This window comes from Microtus ochrogaster, unplaced genomic scaffold (genome assembly GCF_000317375.1).
Source record: "Microtus ochrogaster isolate Prairie Vole_2 unplaced genomic scaffold, MicOch1.0 UNK16, whole genome shotgun sequence".
NCBI lineage: Eukaryota > Metazoa > Chordata > Mammalia > Rodentia > Cricetidae > Microtus > Microtus ochrogaster.
Genome location: NW_004949114.1, coordinates 1,718,713 through 1,736,192, shown reverse-complemented (window position 1 = coordinate 1,736,192; position 17,480 = coordinate 1,718,713). Strand labels below are relative to the sequence as shown.

The following is a 17,480-nucleotide window of genomic DNA, read 5'->3' as shown; positions in this document are numbered from 1 at the left end:
TGTAGCAGTCCTAGTGGGAGCAAATTGTGGTTGTTGGTGCTGCGGGTAATGAATGGGACCCTGGGCATAGCTGATGGTGAGAGCACACTGGACATGGAGATCACATGTTGAGACAGGAAGCCAGAAAGAGGCCAGGAAGAGGCCTATGATGGTTGCCCACTGGGCCTCCCCTCATGAAGATCCCTAAGGAAACCACACTGGTGACCCAGCTCCCAACATTGGATATGCTGGAGTTCTCAGCAGCTACCATGCCAGCTCTCAGTGTAGTGGTGCAGCCCTGTGTGACACCATTGCCCCTCCATGGAAACCAGCTGTTTCAGTGCCTCTCCACTTCTGGGTGATAATCTCAACACTGCAGTTGACCATGACAGAATTTTTTAAAAATGTGATTGTATTCTTTTAAATTGTGTGTATGTGGGGGGGAGGGAAGTTGTGTGCATATGAGTGTGGATGCCCATGAAAGACAGCATTGGATCCCCAACCCCAGAGTTGGAGTACAGGCGCCTGTGAGCCCCCTGACGTGGCTCCTGGGAACTGACATGAGTTCTGTGCAAGAATGCTGTGCACTCTGACTGCTGAGCCATCTCTCCAGCCCTGTGATGACAGACAGGGTTTTAAAAGGCAAACCTAAAGGAGGTGTTGAGTGGGAATTCTCTTGCCCAAATTCTCTGGCTGTTGAAAGCTGTGGTAGCAGCTGTGTAGGAGCAGAATGTGACATAGCTATAGAGTGAAGAAGTAGCCAGGTGTGGGGACAGGCCTGTAGTCCCAGCGTTCACGAGACCGAGGCAGGAGGATTGGGAGTCAAGGTCATCCTCAACTGTAGTGAGATCCTGTCTCAAGAAACAAAAAAGTGGGGTTGGAGAGATGACTCTTCAGTTAAGAGCCCTGACTGCTCTTCCAGAGGTCCTGAGTTTAGTTCCCAGTACCCATGTGGTAGCTCACAACTGTCTGTAAGTCCGGTTCCAGGGGATCCAACACCTTCATACAGACATGCATGCAAGCAAAACACCAGTGCACATAAAAGTAAATTATTTTTAAAAAGAAAGAAACAAAAACCTTAGGTGAGTACTGTGCTCATTTCTACGGTGCCCTTCCTGTGTCGTCAGACTGAGCTGTGGAATGGAGGATGGCAGCCATCGGGCAAGGTGGCCATTATAGTCAGGACACCCTCCAGCAGACCCATGGTCTCCGATCGGCCCCTGCGCCCATGCCGTTGTGTCTTTGACCTGAATGTTCTCAAGGCGCACCTGTTGATCTGGGAAGAGAAGCTGTCTTGTTTGCATAGGTTGAGGTGACCGCAGCAAGCTCCTGTTTGTTAAGCACCATCCAGAACACATGAACCCTGCCCAAGCTCCCCGGAAAAGCACTCGTCCCTGAACACCAGGACTGGGTGTGGCTTGTGCCTACAGACAGGCCCTGTCTAGCCCCCTACTCTATCCAAGGGCATGCTGTGGTCTGGTCCCCACCTGCATCTCTGTGTCAGGCGCTCAAGGAGGCCCAGCAACCTGAGCCTGCACCATGTGTGGAGGACAAGGGTGACCACCAAGTTGATGCAACTCTCTCCAGAGAGGACCAGCTCTGCGAGGTTCATGAGCAACTCATTCCTGGGGGAGCCCACATCCTTCCGAAGCTTCAGCTGGGCCCGATGCAGGAGGACCACATTGAAGAAGAGTCTACAGGCAAACATGTTGAGAGTCACGGCCAGTACCGCCCAGTGCCCAGAGGCTGGGTCGCTCGGAGCAGGAGCCACCCGCCAGGCTGGGTATGTAGCATGCAGGAGAAGGAGAACCATCTGAAAGCTCATGGCAAGCGCGAAGCCCAGGCTGAACTTGACGATCTCATATTCGGGCCATGCCGTCAGTGGATCCACCTGGCACACAGTGGTTGCGTGCAACTCCCCAGATGTGCCCAGTAGGGACACCACGATGAGCGAGCTACACACAGCACAGCCTCCGATGGCAACTAGACTGGCCACAGGCCTCACCAAGAGCTGGCGGCCTGAAGATCCCGGCAGAAGAGACTGGACAAGCATGGCCCCCTGCAGGTACTGAGCTGTAAAGTAGCAGACATTGGAGAAGAATGAGAGTGTCCCACAGCCCAGGTTTGTCGTGGCCATGTAGTCAGGCCGGCCAGCAGCATTGAGGGACAGTAGAGTCACTAAGATGCTAGTGACTGTGAGGCCTGCAAGGAGCCTGTCCAGCACCCCCAGCCTAGTACGTTCCCGGATAAACACGCTTAGACAGAAGAGCCCTGTCACCAGGCTCAGCGGGACACACACCGCTACATACACATGCGTGCACCTAGAAATGATGCTCTGTGCTGCAATGACATCCTCCACAGCTGGGGACACGTGGCTAGGGTAGCGGATCCAGGACATGTTGTGACGGTCCATCTTCAGGGCAGCGGTCACACCTGCAACAGAAGCACATGCTGTATGGCCGTGTGGCTGGCCCAGGGAAGGACACCTGTGCGGGACAAGGGGCCGGGTCTCCAGAGGGTGCCTAGAGCCAGCCTCTGTGTGAATGGAGGGGAGGATGTCAAAGCCCAGTCTTGGTGTTGAGAACAAGGGCGCAGGTCTAGTGAGCCTGGTGCTAAAAAGTGCAGGATGAGTCAAGAAGCCCGGGGCATCCTCACTGCTAACCCGCAAGGACCTCCTCCCCCTGACACAGACACAGACACACACACACAGACACACACACACACACACACACACTGTCGCTTGGCAGCTAAAAGTAGCCTTTGAACATGGCTCTTAGCAGTGGTCTGTCTCCCAGGAAGGGTTCAGCTGGCAATTTTCCAGGAACGGGGTTTTAGGGGCCCTAGCACTGCATCACTAAGCACTGGCTGCCATTGCTAAGGACAGGTACACCTTTGCGTTTGAGACTCTGAGACATTCTAGAAGATTCTGGCCAGTTTTTGACCTTTGTAGGGACCCTTTTCTAGAAACTGGGGTACCATGTTATGGAGGCTGTTATGGGGTCTTCCTAAGATGGCCAGGTTAGCTAGGAGTCACTTAGTAGCTGTAAATTCCCAGGCAGGGCTTTAAGTAAGGACACTGACAGCCCCAGCGCTCTGCCCGCCCATGCTTGATAAATGAAATAATTTTGTTTCCATACAAATGGCGCCTTCCGCCCTTTAAAATCTAACTAAATAGTAGTGGAGGCTAGGAAATAATATTGCCGTTTATTCAAAGGAAATTGAGGGTGATAAAACTGGAGCCATAATTTTAATGGGATTCCTGAAGCCTGGCCTAGCTGCACAGCCAGCTTTTGTTTGCTCTGAAGATGGACCGGATGTCTGGGGAGGTGTGGGTGTGGGCGTTTGCCTGGTCTGGCTCCTGCACACAGTGTGACTGCAGTTTACTGGTGTGTGACTCTGAAGTAGAGAGTGGCTATAACCAGCCAGCTTTCCCCCTTAGTAACAACTCCTCAGAGCTTGCCATGCACTTGGTGTTGTGCCTGCTCTGTACCCAGACTGAGGTTCTGTGTCTCTCTGTGGTGGTTTCGGTGAGATGGTGCCCGTAGGCTCAGGTATCTGAACACTTGGTCCCCAGTTGGTGGCGCTGTTTGAGGAGGTTTAGGAGTTCTGGCCTTGCTGGTGGGAAGAATGTCGCCGAGAGCACACTTTGAGGGTCTGAAGGCTAGCCCCCCCTTCAGTTCCCCTGCTCTTCCTCCCTGGTTCATGACTGCGGTTCAGGATGCCCGCTGCTTGCTGCCATACCTCCTCCTATGTCGTTTAAAGAATCTCTGTTTCTCTACAATAACAAAACCCAAGGGCTACAGCAGCGGTTGTGTATACAAAACATGGTGGGAGATACTGCTTCACTTACAGACAGGTTCCTGACCAGAGAGGACACAGGAAAGAGGGGTGGCCAGGGAGAGCGCTGTGTGCAGGGGAGGATGGAGAAGGGCAAGTAGACCTCTTGGGTCCTGGGCTTCAGGATCCCGCCCCGGTCATCAGCTCACTCACTGTACGTCACTGTGCTGTTCACCCCGTCACCCTGCAGACCTGGAGGACAGTTCTCTTTGGGTGTCCCAAGCAGCAGGAAGGTGACCCTTCTTGGCCCTGTGATGCCACACTGGACTTGACTTTGATGAGTCTGCGGTGTGTTTGGATGTTTACAGTGCCGCCGCTGACCAGCCTTTGCCACTCCCCATGGGCCTGCGGGCTCCTCGTCGTATCTGTCTCTTTCAGTCTAAGAAGACAGCAGTGGCCGTGATAACTTCCAGCTGCCGGTGCTTACGGAGCCAGCGGTGTGGAAATGAAGAGTCATGGCCGGCTCGGGAGGAAGCGATTTGAAGTCTGTCTTGTCAGGTGGAATGGGAAGTCATCTTGTGATCTCTGACCGTGGTCAGGAAGTGGAGCTGCTGAGCAGACATCTGATGTATCTCTGCAGCCACTCCATGCCCCATGTGCGCGGTGTACTACTGGGTACTCTGCGGCCATGCGTCACCAAGGGCTTCTCTGGCTGGCAGCAGTCAGCTCTGCCTCTGTCTGGCTATGGCCTGCCTCTGGTTCTCAGCCGGTGGACCAGGGTGGAGGGGCCTCACTCAGGTCCCGAATGCTCTAGCCAGGATGTCCTCTAGCACCATCTGGACCCACGCAGAGTGGGCTTCATCACCTCAGTTCTTGGGTCTCAGCGTTCCAACTACGTACTGAGTACCAGTATGTTCTGGGTACCAGTACTTCTTCCCAGCTGGGAATGTGAGAGGAAAGGATGGATTCCTGAGAGGTGGTTACTCGTGCAGCACAGCCATGCCTGGGGGCTCTGCTTCCTGTACCCGACCCTGCTCAAGTTGAGGTGCCATCCTGCACTTTTGTCCCTTGAGGGTGGGAGGAAACCCATGCAGACTAGGTGAGCTTGTCTCCCTCCCTGGCCTTCTAGAGCTCCCCAGTCCTGTCCTGCAGAGGCCAGCTGGGGAAGGAGTAGCCAAGAGCCTTCTACTCTTCTACTTCATGCAGTGTGACTACCCTGTGCGCAACACCCCGCGGCACACCTTACTGTCCTTCTGCTGCCTGCAGCCCTGTCTTTGTTAAGGTTAGGGGGGGTCTAGTCCTTCTTGGGAGCCACATGACTCCAGACCTAACCAACACCTCGTCTATCCACGGGACCACCTGGCCCCTTTACCAACATAGTCTACGTGGCATCGCCACTGAAACCATCTACTGTCAAAGCTTCCACAGTCTACTCTTAACCTCCCAGCCTCTATCCCATCTTCTAGAACTCTGTGTCCGGGGCTTCTCTGTAGCCTTGACAGCTCCTCGACTCCCTTTCCTCCACAGCCAGCCCCAAACTGGGTGGAAACAGGAGGAGAGGCAGCGGGGCTGCCCAGGGAAGCCAGCCTGAGTGGCCCTTAGTGGTCTCTCACTGGGCAATGCTGTACACCAGCACTGGAGTGCTTGTGTCTGATAATGCACTTGAACCTCAGTTCAGATGTGTGGTAGCACAGCCATGTCCTGCTTTAATTTGCCTGGGTCAGCCTGGCCTAGTTTGGCTGAGAGCTTGACCCTCTTATTAAGATCATTTTAAAAGCGCTTTTGTAGAAATGACACACCTCTTGGCAGGCACCCCCTCGGAACTGGTCACAGCCCTTGACACAGCTCCCTCCCTGACCGCCCCTGGCGCCCAGCCCCGGCAGCCATTCGTCTGCTTTATCTCTTGCAGCTTTGACATTTCCACATCAGCACGTGGTCGGTCTCCGTGGAACCTCCAGGTCTTGCTCTCTTGTGCACATGAGGTGCCTACCCCCCTGCACTGAGTGACCTGGTTGTCACTGCCTGGCCCTCCAGTAGTCTCTTCCTGTCACTAAGAAGTCCGAACAGTGTTAGCCGCTCTTCCACAGCTGCTCTCAGGCTTCCAGTGCAAGCACTTTCTTTTCATCTGGGCGCGTATCTGAGAGCAGCGTGGCTAGCTCTAGGGTCAGATGAGGCTGCCAGCCTCCCATGGTAGCTGCATCACCCTACTGTCCTGCCACAGCCTAACCTAGCTTCCTGGAGAACCTAGAATTCCACAGAAGAAGGACAGACACTCCATGGATGCATATCAGGCTGAGAACCTGGGATCTCCAGAGCCCTACAGAAGGGCTGGCTTCAGCAGCCCTGTGTCCTTTGGGATCTCCCCAAGGCTAGCATCTGAGAACACTGTGTTCCTACAGTGGCTCTTGGCCACCACTCTGTGAATAGCCCTTCAGAACGGTTCCTGTAAGTGTGACCCCCTCACTTACCCAGCACTGCTTTGGTGAGGAAAGAGAGTGAGCAGAGCCCAGGGCATTGTCCAAAGGCCATGAGAGCGCTTTGCAAGCCCTTCCCATACAGGCATGATGTTCCTACAGACCCTTCCAAACCACACTTATTCTGTAGATCTTTCTGCACAGGACCCACAAGTTCTGCACAGATGTGGCATGTGTGAGATTCTATTGGGTGACCCACGGATGGCATGTGTGTGCTACAGCAGGTAAAGTGGCCTTGGCATACTTTTGTGGCACAGGTCACATAAGGACTTGCTGACTCCCCACTACCTCCACAGTTCCACCAGTCTCAGAGCAAGTCTTTTGAGGAATCACAGGTTTGCTGTAATACCCCACAGACTGCCAGCCAAAGGCAAGGGAGGCCTGCGAACCCGTCGTGTGCGATTTCAGAGGTTGACAAGCTGAGTCCGTGGCTGGCGCGTGGAAAGCCAGAGCTGCCCCAGGAGGTGGATTCCTGTAACTGACCCGCTGCGTTCTACCCTGGGGGCCCCACCTCCTTCCATCCCCTCAGCCAGCTTCTCCTTCTAGCAGGACTTAGCCATTCTAGCGCCTCTGGCCTTGGCTCCGTAAATGTTTCCATCACAGTCTCCTGCCCTGCAGACTGGGGAGGACCCGCTGGTGAGTCACTGTGTCTGCTTCACACACACGGCCTGATGTCCCCCTCCAGCCCCTAGCCAGCCCTCTGCACAGAGGTGCGACCTTGGAGAGGAGCTCGGACTGACATCATGGTGGTGTGTAGGACCACCCAACCCAGGGATCTGGAAAGGCAGCACTGGACTCACTGACTGTCACAGTGGACAGCGAGGGCCTGCCTGTCTTTGATTGTCCTGTTGGTCCCAAGGCCGTCTGTTTCTATACATTTTTTTAGGAATCGAGACAATCACCTTCACTAAGATAACGATAAAAAGCAGTGTCCTGTTTGCTTTTCTCGAATCTTGCAGATAAAGTACATGTGCCTTTTGTCTCGTGTAGATGTGTGTGCGTGTGTGTATACACCAGACACACGAACATGCAAACTACCCAGGAACACCCCAACACACAAGTGTCCATGTGCACACACATAGGTAGATATGCATCTGGAGACACCGAAACACAAACATGCACACACCAGACGCACCCTGACATGTAGCTGTGTGCGCCTGTGTAGGCACAGTTTTACAAACAGGCACACACATGAATACACTTGCACACACACCAACACACGTTGTACTGTATATACACATGCACACATACACACAGACACTGGCCTCTGGGAGCTTCAGTGCTGTTCCTGGCCCCATGTGCTGTATGCCAGATGGGCACTCCAGTCCAGTGACCAGTGGCCTAGCTGGGTGGAGCTGCCTGGCCTCACGCAGGAGTCATGCTTCCTGCAGAGTGGGAGCTCCAGGGGCCTGTGGGTAAGAAGGCAGACCCCCCCCGTGCGGTCCGACTGAGGCAGTAGGCCTCCTAGCACCCCCTCATCTTTTTTTTCCAGGAACTATAGCCTACTCCTTCCATGGCAACATGTTAAATGGGAGCCTTCTTTGTGGTTATTTGAGGCTTGTGTTTTCTCAGCTTCCCCCTCCTTGAGCACTAGAGATGAGAGTGGAGGGATGGACCCAGAGAGGGTGAGGCGGGACCCTGGGAAGTTTCTGCATTTGCTGGTTATCTGCCCCTCTTCTGCCTTACACAGTGCTGTGTGTGGCACCTTTCCCACAAGACTGAGCTTGGGGAGTGCTGATGAGCAAGCTGTCCTTTAAATCCCTGTTCAGGACTGGTGGTACCAACCCTGAACACTGGAACTGACCAGCCCTGTCAGCAGGTGCCACGTGCCTCCTGAGACCCTCTGCTGCCCTGAGATCCAGTAGCTTAAACAGCTACTCAGGGCTGTTGGGTCGAAACCCGCATGATGCCTATGGCAAGTGTGGGTGACCCACAGTTTCCCCAAAAGCAGGATTTGCCCCAAATACCAAGTAAGAAATCGAACCTTCCTGTGTTGAACTGTCTGGGGTAGTGGGGGTGGGGTAAGTAGTTCGGAGGTCACCAGGAGAGGTGTTTGGTATTTTGTGACTTTTCGCAGTCTTGAGTCGCTCGCTGTTGTTTCTCTGAGGATAGACACAGCCACCGAGGGGGGGTGTCTTCCTACTACGGTGGCAGACCAAGGTGGGGGGCACATGATCAGACCGTTTCCTGCCCTCACTCTGCAATATCTGGCACGCAGCAGTGGCAGCAGTGACCACAAGAGGAGACGGCAAAGGAGTCTGGTCTGAGCCACGGTGGCACGGGCTTCTGAGAGTAAAAGCGATGAGTTCTCTCTGCAGCCTGCCCTCCATGGCGCCTCCCTGTGGGTGCTTCCCCCAGCTACAGGTCTTCCAGGCTCCTTTGGCCCGCTGTTTATTCTAGGTCTTGATGGCATCCTGCCTGAGCTGGGTGTGGACAGGAGGAAAACCTCTGGCTAGCTAGAGCCAAACGAGTGAACCCCAGAAGATGGGATAGGAGGGCAGTGGGGCGCTTGACTGGGTCAACTTCCCTAGCAGGAGCAAAGACTCCATGTCATGTTGTCTCTAGGGGCCCAGTGAGCCATCAGCACCACAGCTGTGTCCCCATGCATCTGCAGGGAGAGATGAGTCAGGGTCCCCTTCAAGCTGTGGTCTTGGGCCCACTAACTGGCCCCAAGGAGGCACTACCGAGCACCACTGGGAGACTCGTGCTGGAGGTCTTGGGAAGTGAGCTGAGCCCGCTTGGCGAGGCTCTCCTCGCCTTGGCTCACAGGGACATGTGTCAGGGGCATCACACTAACTCGTCTGAGCACAAAGCCCACCTTGTGCAGAGGTAGTCAGCCCTGATGGCCCAGTCTCCAAAGGCTCTCTCCCAGCCCCTGCCCGGGCCGCCTCACCCCGCCGCAGTCAAGCCAAAAGACTTCTCTGTTTTCAGGTTTCCCGCCCCGTGCAAACACACATTCCAGATGCGCCCACTACAGACCAGTCTTTATGTTCCGCCACACCAGGCTCTCCCCATCCTACCCTACTCCCTTGATGAAAATCCTCCAGTGGTGGTTAGCCTGACAGCCCTGCCGACATGGGCTCTGCTTTCTCATCGTCCTCGGACCTGTCCCCATTTCCCTGTGAGAGCTGACCAGAGCCACCATGAACCCTTCCTTCAGGAAGCAGCTGGATCGCCTTACCAAAGGCTAGAGTTTTCTTTTACTTAACGGAATTGCCCTGAACCATAAGGAAATTGGTTTTCACAAACTTCCTCGGGGCACGAGGACAAGCTGAGTGGGCAGGGCTGCTACCTCCCCAGGGCATAAGAAAGTGCTCACCTGTGCCAGGGATCCACACAAGGCTCCGTCAGCAGTCGGGGGCTGCTGTGGGACTGGGACATGCTCCCTGTTCATCCAGCCGTTCCTCCATTGCTCCACACTTGCCAACGACAGGCTGGCACGGACGCCCACAGCTCCTGAGGAAAAACAGGATTCGGCCTGGAATCATCCAAACCACACACTGTGTTTAAGCGGGCTATGGTTGGATCACGTGACCTAGAAGAATCCAAATGGACCTATGTCTGAGGTGGGCGAGTGACGTGTGTGTGAGTCTGAGGGTTTCCAGAGCCCTCTTCAGAAGTGTGCGGGCCACTCGCAGAAGGTCCCTCCCAGAAGGCAAAGACATTTGCAACCTAAAATAGGAGCTGAAGCCCCACCCAGTCAGAAAAAGTTCTCCCAACCAGAACAAACCAGCGCCTGGTACCTTGCCACGTGGATGAGGGGCTGGCCCCTCTGTCCATGACCCAGAGTGACTCAGGGCAGTAGACACTCCAGCCTGGATGGCAGGTGACACTGAACACCCCTTACTACCCACACACCAATGGCCAGAGCTGCATCTTGAGGTTGCATGGAGTGGGGGCTCTGCCTGGACATGACGCCAGGAGGCGCGTCAGCTTGCTGGTGTCCAGCATCCTCTCCACCAGGCCTTGCCCAGGATGCCATGATGCTGGCTGGGAGGAGTCCTGAGCGGAGGCACCAAGTTCTGAAGGGAGAGCCTCGGCCAAGTGGAGGTAAACAGTCTTGGGAACGCTTTCAAATCTTAAAATGCAGTGGTCTTTACCCACCCCGGTGTATGCACACTTTTGCAGCTTACCTCATGTTGTAGGCTGTTTGCGTGGCATCGGCCCCAAGCCACCTTGTACTGGTCTCAGGCAGTTCCTTCAGCGTCCTGAGTACTGTGGAGAGCCATCCCAGCGCTGCGGCGGGCCTCTGGGTAGTTCCTGTGGGGCACGCTGCTCTCTAACTTGAAGGGTGTTAGAAGTCATTAACTGGGGACCTGGGTCCTTCTTGAGCGCATTTTCAGCTCTGGATGCTGCCAGGATGCTGCCCCAGGAAGGAAGAAGCTGGCTGGTGGGAGAGAAGTCTGGGGAGGCCTCATCTCTGTGACCTCCCTCCTCCGGGACAGTCCCTGCACCCTCCCTTACCCCCTTCCTGCCTGATGTGTGAAGGCAGCTCTCAACCCACATCCGCTGTGTCAGCCGCCTGTGTTCCCCTTCCTGGCCCTGAGTTCAGTGTGGTAGATTCAGCTCATGGACTCAGACTGGTGGGACTACCAAGGGCCACTCTCCACTGCTTTGTCTTGGGGTCACCTCTGGTACTTCCGTATTTGACCCCAATTCTCTGTGCGACCACTGGTTGTGTCCTTCCTAATGGCCTTTGACAGTTCTGTAAAACACTATTGTATCCCTACTGAGAATGGTCCCTGAGTGACCTCTGCCCCTTTCCCTTTCCGGTGCCCCTTGCATGTCAGGCTTCCCCTCTCACTTGGGTCTTATCCCAAAGTGTTAGTGCCTGGCTCACAGTTGGGGGCCTGTCACACCCATGGGAACCACAGTTTACCCAGCACCATTCAGGGGAGCCACAACCACTGACCTTCCTGTCACATTTCTGGGGATGTCAGCTCACCCAAAAGCCAACCTGAGCATGGGTTACCCATCCCAACTCAGTGACTGCTTCCTTGGTGTTACAAGGACTTCTTTAGCTGGTGACCCCTACCTAAGCTGTGACTGCCTAGATTTGGGCTGTCAGTCACCGAAGTGCTGGTCTGAACTTTTTGCTCTGACCTGGTAATTGAATTCAGGGAGACGTGGCCCCAGTAGCATGTTCATGCTGCCGTAAGCATTCAGGAAGACGTGGCCCCAGATTGCAAGCTCGTGCACCATGGGAATTTAGGATTCAGGAAGAAGAGGCCCCAGATCGCGTGCTCATGCTGCTGTTGTGCTCAGGACCTGTGCAGCCCACAGCCCTGCCCCACCAGGAGCCCCCAGCACTAAGGGCAGCATCTGAGCTGGGTGGGAAGAAAGGGAAGGACACTGAAGGTTTGCATAGGGAAGGAAGAGGCAGAGGGTAGATGTGGAGGCTTTGGCTGCCTCCACCCTGGCCTTCCCCTCCCATCAATTGTTCATTTCCCCAAAAGAGCTGGTGATGAGCATGGTGGCTTCCTCCCTCCCTGTCCTCTATGAGGATACAGCTTGCTTTTTGAATGTTTGGTTGATCTTGTTTCTGAGATAGGGTCTCACTAATGTAGCCCTGACTGGCCTGGAACTCATCATGTAGACCAGGATGACCTCAGACTCACAGATCCACCTGTCTCTGCCTTCTGAGAACTGGAATTAAAGGTTTGCGCCGCCATGCCGGACCTACACTTTGAGGTCACTTGTGCAGTGATTACCTGGCCACAGGCCACAAATAGTCTGGGCAGCAAGGTGTCCCCGGTCCTTTCTGTCTGCACAGCTGCAGGTCCTCTGTACTGCACTGGGAGCCGGAGGGGGGGGAGGGCAACAGCTCACAGAATGGCCCTCCTCATAGAGACCTAATAGCCCACCGTTCACACAGCCAGGTGGTGGGGACAACATGAGCAGCATACATATCTTTGCACAGCCGGACACTGAGCAGGAAGAGGAATGAAGTCCTGACGCATAGCAGTGGGAGGCCCTTGAGACATCACTCTTAGTAGGAGAAGCAGGGTGCAAAATGCCACATGCCTTGTGTATCCACTTCAGAAGGGACAAGCCTGGGGACAGAAGACAAACAGGGCTATGCAGTGTCATTTGTCATTTCTTCTTTTGTTTGTTGGTTGGTTGGTTTTTTTTTTTTTTTTTGGGGAAGGTTTTTTTTTTTTTTTTGGTTTTTTGAGACAGGGTTTCTCTATGGTTTTGGAGCCTGTCCTGGAACTAGCTCTTGTAGACCAGGCTGGCCTCGACTCACAGAGAACCGCCTGCCTCTGCCTCCCAAGTGCTGGGATTAAAGGCATGCGCCACTACCGCCCTGCAAGACAAGGTTTCTTTATGCAACAGCTCCAGCAGTCCTGGAACTAGCTCTGTAGACCAGAGATCCACCTGCCTCTGCCTCCCCGAGTGCCAGGATTAATGGTGTGCACCACCACCGTCCGGCCCCTGCTGTCATTTCGTGCTGTGCCAACAGTGATGACTTTTCTGGTCGTCTCCACTTTGCCACATCTTTACATTTTAAGCACCACTTCTCTTGAGGTTTGTGTTATAACGCTGCAGTTTTAAACATGTAGTTTTGTTATTTGGGGCACATGTACAAGACCAGGCACCATCCCCAGGCTCAGGTAGGAATGTTGTCAAATCTTGAAGCTAGTTGGTAGCTCACCCCAACCCCTCTGAGCCCCAAGGCTGCTGCAGTGCTGGTCCTGTACAGGGACGGGCAGGAATACCCCGCATCTGAGCTGCTGTGTGGCATCTCCTCCAGGATGTGCTGCCAACCCTTCTCCCTGAAAGTCTGCAGAGCGACCACAGCAAACACCCCGTTTCACCCTCCTCCGGTGCCTTCCTTTGTGACCCTGCAGTTTGGAAAGTTGATGGTTGCTAGGGTTTGGTATCTGGGGGCTATGGGAGGAACTCAGGATGCAGCCCAGAGGCTGGGCGGGGTGGAGGCTCATCTTGCCATACTGTGCCATGCTGGCTAAGGTGAGGGCCAGTGACTCCTGTGACTTTGGTCTTCCGATGCAGCCCAGGGGTCAGGAGGAACAGGTTCACAGAGTGACCTGACTACAGAAAAGCAGGAGGGGGACACGAGGTCTGGAACTGGGACCAAGGATTAAAAGCCAGTGTGGGTTCAGCCTCACTCAGCTCATGCTGGGTGGCGGAGGCTCTGTATCCAGTGCCTCTTTGTTGCGGACTAGGAGTCCTTGCTGTGCTGTGCTTGGCTCCTCCTGACCTCTGCTTCCCACCTCCTCCCCAGCTATCTCTGATGTCTCAGCTCTCTGCCTGACAACTTTCCTTACTTGTAGTGACATGGACACACTGCTTAGCAGGCTCTTTGGCCAAGCGCCCACACTTGTTAACCAGTTATTCTGTGTCTTGTCTACCTGGAGCTCATCCTCACCTGTTGCAGTTAGTGAGTCTACAGACTGGACCTGGGGGTCTGTCGTGGGCCTCATCGTGGTGTGTCCCCATCGCACTGCCAACTGATCATCTGTGGCTGACTCTAGTGGCAGCTGCAGGCTCTTTCTAGGAATTTAGAGACAGATTTGAGTCTGGCATCCGGCTCTGTAACCTTCAGTTCCTGATCTCCCTGCCTCTGCTCCCAAGTTCTGAGGTTACAGGTGTGCACCACCACACCTGGTTCATGCTACGCTGGGGTTGAGACTGCTGGCTTTGTGCATGCTAGTTAGGCCCTCTACCAGCTGAGCCATGTTCTCAGTAATATTTTGTTGTTGTTGTTGATGTTTGTTTGGTTTGGAATTTTGTGGTGTTTGTTTTTTGAGATAAGGTTTCTCTGTATAGCCCTGACTGGCCTAGAATTCAGAGATCCGCCTGCCTCTACCTCCCAAGTGCTGGGATTAAAGGCGTGCGCCATCACCACCCAGCACTGTGCTGACTAATTTTATGTCAGTTTGACACAGGCTAGTGACATCTGAAACAAGGGAACCCCAACTGAGAAAATTCCTCCATAAGATTGGACTGTCAGCAAGCCTGTAGGTCATTACCTTAATTAGTGATTGAAGTGGGGGAGGGTCAGATTATTGTGGGTGGTGGTCCTGGATTCTGTAAGAAAGCAGGCTGAGTAAGCCATGGAGAGCAAGCCAGTAAGCAGCATCCCCCCCCATGGCCTCTGCATCAGCTCCTGCCCCTAGGTTCCTGCCTGACTAACTTGAGTTCCTGTCTTGACTAACTTCTGTGATGAACTATTCTGAGGAAGACGTGAAAGCCAAACAAGCCCTTTCCTCCCCAACTTACTTGTGGTTCTAGCCTTTCATCACACAAACAGGAACCCTATCTAGGATGCCACCCTTCGCCATTGCCTCTTTAAATGAAAGAACTTGGGGTTGCTGTGTCCCTTTTCTGCTATCCACCTCCCTAGCTGCGGGCCGAGGCTCTAACACTGGGCTGCATTCGACATGTAGCCGGAGTCAGACACAAGGAATCTCAGAGCGAAGCCATGATGTGACCCCCAAGCATGCTGGGCCCTTGGCAGGCTCAGTCCTGAGTTGTGTCTGCACCTGTGCTGAGCTGTGCCTGCACCTGTGCTGAGCTGTGTCTGCACCTGTGGCTATTCCCCACTGCCCCCAGCTTGCCCTGCAGAGAGAGCTGCTTTGGGGCTGCAATTTGTGTGCATTTGTGCTGCATTGTGTGAGTGTGTGTAGTCGCAGCCCGGCCCCTCCTGTGCTGTGTTGACACTTTCAGCTACTTTCTCCTTTCTGTGCCCTAATACCTGACAGGGAGCGCCATAAGCATGGCGGGGAGGGTTGATTTGGGGCTTCTGGTTTGAGAGGATACAGTCCATCATGGCAGGAAAGGCAAAGGCATGCAGTGGTCGCTGCTGGTCACATTGTGTCTGTGGTCAGGAAGCAGAGGGAGGTGGATACTTCTTTCTCCTTTTTATTATCTGGGATGCCAGCCTATGGAACGGAGCTGCCGGCATTTAGGGAGGGCCCCGCTTCAGTTAACCCGATCTAGAAAATCTCTGACCGACATGTGAGGTTGTCCCATAGGTAATTCTAGGTCCTATCAAGTTGATATAAACCAGCACATTGGTCTTAGTACTAGTCAAGGCAGTTTCCTATGGCCGCAGAGAGCCTGTGTCCTGTCTGTGTGGCTGACCAAGAGGGCAACAGAGATCCACAAGACCTGAGGAGATCTCTGTCCTCCCGGCTGTCTGCATCTCATGCACAGGACTTGGGAACCCGTAGCTAAATAACCTAGGCTCACTGAGCAGGGCCAGGACCCTTGGACTTCCACGAAGGCACAGTTAAGGGGAATCTAGGGACGCCTGACAGAATGCCAGGTTCGTGAGACAAGACTCCTGCTAGGAAGCCACTGGAGCCTGGAGAGTGGAGCCTTGTCCACGTTTCCCACATCCACTGAGTGTGACCACAGCAGGTGTGACCTGAGCCCCACGTGGTAGCTGTCCTACCCACAGAGCAGCCTGTACACACAACAGCCATGTCTTACCACTGCAGCATGTGGAGTTCTCACCCTTGTGGACCCTGGCTATAAGAAGTGTCCTCCACAGCAGAGGGAAGGAATGGCCAGTGACAGAACCCCCATCCTTTTGGGAGCCATGTCCCTCAGCTTAGCCATAGCGTGGTAAAGACCAGTTGTCATCCCCAGGATGCCAAGGATCATGGGGTAAATGCTTGAAGTCCACCGACAGCAAGTCCATCAGCGGCCACTGGGTGGAGCTCTGGAAACAAGCCTTTTTCAGACAGAAACCATGACCTAGCAAAGTGTAAGACAGGCTATAGCTTGAAAGTGAAAGCACTTTTCACGTTACAGCATTCTGTACGCGTCTCCCAGGTTTGTGTCTTCCATGGTGGCGCTGGCCATCCTTGTCCTCTCAGGAGACACTGAGGATCTCCGGGTTCCTGGCTGATGGGTTCTGACAGGTGCAAGCAGCCACAAATCCAATGGCCCATTGAGAGACTGTTTCTGTCATTCTAGAAAGTTCCTCGGAGCCCCAGAGATAGTGTCTGCTTTCCTGGGTCAGGGAGGCAGGCTGTTGGGTGTTCGCAGCTGTGTAGGTGGGCAATCCTTTCACAGCCGCGGTCCTCCTGTGCTGGAGAGACACGTCTGCCTGTCGGTCAGAGGACAAGCGGTCTCCACCCTAGCTCTTGTGAGCACACAGGCTGAGGGAATACAGGTGTATGGTTTTCCTTGTTTTCCCAGCCAGTGATCGCAAAGTGGGGACCGGGGAAATGATTTGGTGTTTGTTAAAGCACATGCTACACAGCTTGAGTTTGGGACCCCAGAATCCATATAAGTTCCAGGTAGGCATGGTGACCCACCCATGATCCCAGCCCCTGAAGACAGAGATGGGTCCTCAAAGCAAGGTGGCTGGCAAGACGAGCCATATTAGTGTGCTCTGGGTTTGACTAAAAGACAGACCCTGCCTCTGTAAATATGGTGGAAGAGCAATGGAGGATGTTACCAACCCCCAACCTCAGACCTCCACATGCGTGATCACCCCTCTTCAGACATGCACCCATAGTCGAACAGACATGTGTGCACACACATGCATATTGCACACACGCACACACAAATGGAGGGAGAGTGGGGAGTGGGGTGGTCAGAAGACGTGGGGAGTGTATTTCCAGCAGGGGTGGGGTTTAGGTTCTTCCCTTTTCCTGAACTGCGGCCTGACACATCAGCCAGGAGCACCCTGACTCCGTCACTGGGGGCAGCTAGAGGAGCTGAGTGGCAGGAACCTGACTCATCCAGCCCTCCTTAAAGGAAGCCCCAAGACTTGGCTCTGATGTTTCTCAGATTAGGAAAAAAGCCCCGGAGGCCTCATGCGTGCCCCAGAGGGAACCAGTGACTAGATCTGGGGATGTGGTGGATGCTGCCTTCCCTCTTGAGGGCTGAAGTGCATGTGATGGCATAGTGTAACCTCTGCCACTGTTGGACACCCGCCTTAGGAAGTTCCTGTACTCCCATGGTCCAGTCCCTTCTATAGACTGTGGAGCATGCTAGGTGGCGTTGGAAGCTATGTGCCCTGGGCTTGTGGCCGCAGGGATGTCTCACTTGCTGAGGACAGTTGAAGAATCTTCCCCATTACCTGAGGGACTCAGTGGGGTATCTCTCAGGGCCCCTGAGTCATACTCTAACAGTGTAGGAGGCCCTGGAGATTCACTGCTCTAGTCCAGTCCTTGCACTACCCTGGCATGCCCAAACATGGAGAGGACCATAGAGATCCTCTAAACAGGGTGACCTGGCCTCAAGTTAAGTTGGACCCACTGCATTGGA

General features: G+C 54.2%; 2 protein-coding genes across 2 annotated transcripts in view; one reads left to right on the top strand and one right to left on the bottom strand.

The window, feature by feature from the left end:
* CUNH7orf50 (chromosome unknown C7orf50 homolog) overlaps positions 1 to 17,480 on the top strand; it is a 101,073-nt gene that overhangs the window by 42,597 nt on the left and 40,996 nt on the right. The window lies entirely within an intron of this gene.
* On the bottom strand, positions 1,421 to 10,396 carry LOC101983759. The gene is made up of 4 exons (XM_005367104.2): positions 10,364 to 10,396; positions 9,550 to 9,686; positions 9,210 to 9,213; positions 1,421 to 2,412 (listed from the first exon to the last, which is right to left on the bottom strand). Exons 2-4 carry the CDS (start codon positions 9,622 to 9,624, stop codon positions 1,421 to 1,423), a joined length of 1,071 nt encoding a protein of 356 aa, XP_005367161.1. The 5' UTR covers positions 9,625 to 9,686; positions 10,364 to 10,396.

Bases quoted from the DNA above. Each gene is read 5' to 3' on its own strand.
- LOC101983759 (XM_005367104.2), bottom strand. From the start codon at position 9,624: ATGAACAGGGAGCATGTCCCAGTCCCACAGCAGCCCCCGACTGCTGAC.